The sequence below is a fragment of the Orycteropus afer genome, unplaced genomic scaffold (assembly GCF_000298275.1).
Source record: "Orycteropus afer afer isolate SDZICR_OR568_19922 unplaced genomic scaffold, OryAfe1.0 scaffold00005, whole genome shotgun sequence".
Taxonomy (NCBI): Eukaryota; Metazoa; Chordata; class Mammalia; order Tubulidentata; family Orycteropodidae; genus Orycteropus; species Orycteropus afer.
In genome coordinates this window covers 19,662,773-19,669,026 of record NW_006921592.1, presented here as the reverse complement: position 1 = coordinate 19,669,026, position 6,254 = coordinate 19,662,773, and the positions used below count along the sequence as shown (strand labels likewise).

General features: G+C 36.2%; 1 protein-coding gene across 1 annotated transcript in view; it reads left to right on the top strand.

Moving 5' to 3' along the window:
* Positions 1-6,254, top strand: part of GKAP1 (G kinase anchoring protein 1) — a 112,469-nt gene that overhangs the window by 21,798 nt on the left and 84,417 nt on the right. The window contains exon 3 of the mRNA XM_007938894.2: positions 4,101-4,178. Coding sequence (XP_007937085.1) covers positions 4,101-4,178 — 78 coding nt within the window. The remainder of the gene's footprint in view (positions 1-4,100; positions 4,179-6,254) is intronic.

Sequence of the window (6,254 nt, the reverse complement as noted above, 5' to 3'; positions counted from 1 at the left end):
TCCATCTCATTAATTCTGTCTTCCATTGCATCAATTCTTCTCCTTTGCCCTTCCAATGTGTTATCTATTTCTGACAATTTAGTATTAATCTTCTGGATTCTCTCTGTAGATTTGGAATAATTTCTAATTTTTCATTTATTTTGTCATTTTATTCTTGTATTTTCTTCCAAAATTCTTGTAATGTTTTGTCTGTGTTTTCTTTGGTCTGTCTCTCAATCCTTTGAAGATACCTAATGATAATTCTTTTGAATTCCTTATCAGAGAGTTCCAATTCTGCTTCTTCCTCAGGGATGTGTTCTAGGTCTGTATCCTGCTCCCTTGTTTCTACCACTTTATCCTGCTTCTTTGTGTGGACTGTGATGGTCTGGTGTCTCTGAGGCATCGTGGCATTGTTGTATTTAGATCTCTGTTAACTGTTTGTGGCATTGTTGTATTTAGATCTGTTAACTGTGAAGAGCATCCAATGGTGATTCAGGCTCTTGTTGGTGTTTTTTTTATCGTTGGCCCATTGGTAGTGAATGAGGTTGTGGCTCTCACTCAGTACGTGAAGTTGTAGCAGTGGGTGTAGCTGTGTCTTATGGGGACTGTTGTTGTCTCCCACTCAATTAGACACAAATTACAATTGAATAACCACCAAAAAACTCAAAGCCTATGGACAAAACACAGACCATGTAATCACACAGGAACAGTAACGAACAGAAGAATAAGGGGGAAAAAAAGGAAAAAACGAGAAAACCTGAATATCTGAGCATAGTGCACTAAGAATAAAAAAGTATAGAAGGAGAATAATAAATGATAAAAAAATATGGGAAAAATGAAAAAAGAAAATCAAGGAACACGGTTAACCACAAGAAAAAAGGGGAAAAGAAAAGAAGAAACTTTAAATTAAAAAAAAAAAAATTTCAACCAGGCACAGGGATTCTGAATCCAGCTTGTGTTTCTGGAAGTTTTCTGTCAATATATGGCTGTAACCATTTTTGAATTATCTTAAGTAAGAGTTTACTTCTATATGATATTTGATAATTTCCACATCCTGTGGGATCACCTTTCTTTGAAATGGGTACAAATAGGGATCTCTTCCAGTCAGTTGGCCAGGTAGCTGTCCTCCAAATCTCTTGGCATAACCGAGTGAGTGCCTCCCATGTAGCATCTGTTCTTGAAACATCTTAATGGGTATCCTGTCAATTCCTGGAGCCTTGTTTTTCACCAGTTTCTTCGGTGCAGCTTCATCTTCTTCCTTTAATATCGCACTTCCTGAAATAGATGAACATTAACCAGTTCTTTTTTATATGGTGACTTAGTGTAGTCCTTTCATCTTCTTTTGATGTTTCCTGCACCATTCGATATTCTGCCCATAGAATCTTTCAGTATTGCAACTCAAGGCTTGAATTTTTTTCTTCAGTTCTCTCAGCTTGAGAAATGCTGAACATGTTCTTCACTTTTGGTTTTCTTATTTCAGGTCTTTGAACATTTCATTATAGTTAATTGACTTTGTCTTCTTGAGCTGCTCTTTGAAATCTTCTGTTCAGCTCTTTTATCTGTCATTTCTTCCATTGGCGTTAGTTACTCTTTATTCAAAGGCAAGTTTTAGAGTCTGTTCTGACATCCATTTAGGTCTTTTCTTCCTTTCCTGTCTTTTTAATGACCTTTTGCTTTCTTCATGTATGATGTTCTTGATGTCATCCCACAGTTTTTCTTGTTTTCGGTTGTTGGTGTTCAGTGCATCAAATCTATTTTTCATATGGTCTCTAAATTCAGGAGGGATACAGTCAAGGTCATATTTTCACTCTCGTGGACTTGTTTTAATTGTCTTCAGATTCTCCTTGAACTTGCATATGACCAGTTGATGGTCTGTTCCATAGTCAGCTCCTGGACTTGTTTTGGCTGAAGATACTGAGCTTTTCCTTCGCCTCTTTGCACAGTTATAGTTGATCTGATTCCTGTGTATTCTATCTGGTGAGGTACACGTGTATAGCTGCTGTTTATGTTATTGATAAAAGGTATTTGCAATGAATAAATCATTGGTCTTACAATATTTTTTCATGTGATCTCTGCCGTTATTTCTGTCACCATGGCCATAATTTCCAAGTACCTATGGTTCTTCTTTGTTTCTAACATTTGCATTCTAGAATCACAGGACATTGAAGTAAAGTGTAGCTATTCAAAAAATAGATGAAGGATTCTGGAGAGACAAAAATAAAAGATGTACACTAAATTTATATTTTCATTACGTAGAACATATAGGTGGACACATAACAAAACAAAAAAACAAAACCACTGCCGTTGAGTAGACTCCGACTCAGAGTGACCCCCATTGTGTTTCCAGTGGGGAAGATTGCCTCATCTTCCTAGCACAAAGGAGCTGGTAGGTTTGGACCACTGACTTTTTAGCAGCCAAAAGCCTTACTACTGTGCCACCAGAGCTCCTCAGGTGGACACATTCATATATACAATTCCAGAATGTTCATTCCTGCCTTATTTTAACTATTCTGTATTCATTTCAAGCAAACTAACTTTTCCCCAATGATATACAATCCCAAAGTCCTATCCAACTACTACACCAGTTTTATCTGACAATTAGGAAATGTAATTCTTAGTAATTTGGAGGGTACTTGAAGCTATATTGTAGCAAGTTTATATAGGATTGAGTGATGAGAAAGAGGAAACAAGAGATAACAGGTCTCAAAAATATTTTTTATAAGATTATTAAATAATAGGGCAACTCTTTATCATTTTGAGGGTAAAACGATACAGTGTAATTATGTTGTAACATCAGGTATAAACCAGGACATTTGGTGACCATATTTAAACATTGTGTACCTGTTGTTGACTATATAATAAGGAAATGATATATTTAATGTTTGTTGTTTTTCAGTGTTCTTATATTTTTTGTGCTTTATAACGTAACTCTCAATTCTTTCCTATCCCTTATGACATTACTGTTAATTTTTTAAAAATATTTTATTGTGCTGTAGGTGTACAGCAGATTAGTTTTCCATCCAACTATTTATACGCAGACTTCAACATGCAGTCTCCACAGTTTGTCAATACTATTCCTGTTTTTACCCTGGGTTCACTGTTGCCATTGCCTGTCTTTTCATCTTTGTTTTTGGGCAAATGTTGCTCTTTTGGTCTCATATAGTTGATTGCTCCAAGGAATATATTTGTCATGGGTGTTAATATTCATTTTATGGGGCACTCTGTTATATGATAGGTGGCCTCCACAAATGGCTTCATGTCTACATTAGAGGGCTAACTTAGGGCAGTAGTTTTTTGGAGTTCCTCTGGTCTGTATCAGACAGGTAAGCTGCCTTTTTTATTAATTTGAGTTTTGTTCTACATTTTTCTCCCATTCTAACCAGGCCTTCTATTGTGTTCCTGGTCATAATAATTAGTAGTAGTAGCTGGACACTGTCCAGGTCTTCTGGTCTCAGGCTAGAGGACACTGTGGTTCATGTGGGCCATTAGCCCTTTGGACTGATTGCTTCCTTGAGTCTTTGATTTTCTTCACTCTTCTCTGCTCTGGTTTGGAAGAGACCAGTAATTGTATTTTAGATGACCATTTTAAAGCTTTTAAGACCCAGACACTACTCACATTGTCTTTGTGTACTATGTTGTGTCATTTGATCTAGTTGTTCCCTGAGAAGATAGTCCTTAGCCTGCAAGCTCAGTCCCATGAGGCGTTTGGTTATGTTTAAGCAGCTTCCATAGCTGTGCCCCCTATGTTCTTAGTTTTTTTGAGTAATAATCACTGTTACAAAACTGGATGCTATCTCTGACAGCTACTAAAGTATCTTCTGATTTAAATTAAGATTTCCTTTTTTATTATTAAAGTACAAAGTAAAGTTTTGTCATATATAACAGGTAACTGACATTGAAGGGGAAATTGAAATCTCAGAATTGGAAGTTTTTGCTTTGGTATCTTCTGTAAAGTACAGGGTCCCTAGTTTGGCACATATAGATAACTTTGAGAGAATCCAGATTATTTTTTTAATGGATTTTTCTTTTCTTGTATGTATCATCATGGTTATTTTGCTTAGGTAGAATAATTAATGCTGTTATGTATTTCTTGTGAAACTTTTTTTTTTTTTTTTTTTTAGCTGACATCTGAAATGTTTGAAGCAGATCTTGAGAAGGCATTGTTGCTAAGTAAATTAGAATATGAAGAGCACAAAAAGGTATTTACATATTTATTGATTTGGACATTTTAGAAGTTTAAGTGGTCAAGGGTTAAGACTATTTTTCGTGAATTTTAGATACAACTTGTAAAGTTCTAAAAATTAATCATTTTAACAAAGTAGTATCAAAATATTTTCATATTAAGATTCCTCAACTTTGGAAAGACAATAAGAACATGTAGACTAAACTTTGTTTGATAATTTGGAATATTTCATTAAGAAATTCTCCCATCTAAGAAAATGGAAGAGAGAAAATAAAATTCACAGCAGATGATTTATTTCAAATGAACATAAGAAACAACTAGATTTAAAAATTTGGGAGCTCTGGTAGCATAGTGGCTAAGATACTTGCCTGCTAACCAGACTGCTGGCGGTTCAAACCCACCAGCCACTCCTCAGAAGGAAGGTTGGGCAATCCTACTTCCGTAGTGATACTGCCTCGGAAGCCCAAGGAGGGGTCGCTATGTGTTGGGTTTGACTCGACGGCACATAACAACAACAACAAAGATTTAAAAATTTAAGTAAGTATGGGTGTTATAGTCCAGGGACAGTCCTTAAGAGACCCTCTGCTAGATATACACTACAATTAACTAAAGGAAATGGGAGGCTATTTCTGATATTTTGACTCAGTGAAATTCAGCATTTGGCACTGAGCCTTAATATTGGACTGTGTGTGCTGAAATGCATCTACTGCTTAAAGTTGTAGAAACTATCAATTAAAATGTAACTTGGGTTTCCAGCTTCTGTATTTAAATTGTTTGAGCATTTATATCTTCATATCATTTAAAATTTGTGCAGGCTTGACTTTAGGAGTTCTGGTAGCATAGTGAGTGCCTAAGGCACTTGACTGCTAACCAGAAGGCTGGTGGTTCAAACCCACCAGCCATTCCCCGGAAGGAAGGTTGGGCAATCTACTTCTGTAATGGTACCACCTCGGAAACCCAAGGAGGGGTCACTATGAGTCAGGGCTGACTCGACGGCACATAACAACAACATACTTAATCGGATGTTTCGTCCATAAAATTTTTTCTTGCTTGTGAGTAGTCAGTGTTTGATTATTTGTGGCCACTAGTCATACTTAAGGGCCTTTTGGCTCTTTCATCCAAGATGAAAAGGAAGAGAGGAAATAAAATTCATATTAGATGATTTTGCTTCTTATTTATAGTTCAAGGGAAAAGGATAAAAGTTGTAAGTAAAATGAACTTTGTATACTACACCCATTCCTCACTTGTCAACATGGTTAAGTTCCAAAGACCATGTTGTTTTGTGAAAATCAGTGTTATGTGAAAAGGGAGGATGATTACATCATCACAGAAAACCAAAAACCAGACTTAACTGCCATTGAGTCGATTCTGACTCATAGCAGCCCCCTTTGGCTTTCTGAGGCAGTAAATCTTTACAGAAGTAGATTGCCCAGTTTTCCTTCCATGAAGTGGCTGGTGCGTTTGAACTGCCAACCTTCTGGTTAGCAGTCAAATACCTTAGGCACTCCACCACTGGAATTCCTTACATCATTGTATAGCTACTAAAATATATCATTGCGTAAATGCCAAACCACTGATAATAATGGCCCCACCAAGTTGACATGTAACCTGAGCCATCATGGCCAGTGTCATTCTTGCCTCATACCTCAGCATTCATTATCAGATGTACATCAGTAGTGTGCAAAATAGATAGGTTTTTTACTATTATCATAAATGTAAATGTCAGATAACAAGATAGTTGATAAGTGAGAAGTAAGTATATATGTGTTAGTGCCATTTCCCACATCCCTATATCTGTTATTCTGAATGGTCAAGAATGTTACTTTCCATTTAGACACCAATCAGGCAATTGAAAAAATGGATACATCTAGCTTTACTATATTTTAATCATTTAAATGGACTTTTCAGATTACACTGGAAAGGTCTTGTCTTATGTAATAGGAGATAAAATTTAGCAAATGGAATATTACAATAACGATTTGTTGTTAGGTATATGTCAAGTTTATAGACTGAGACAGACTAGGAAGAAGGAAGAGGCCGTCCACTTCTGAAAGAATTGGCCAGGGAAAACCTTATGAATAGCAAAGAAACA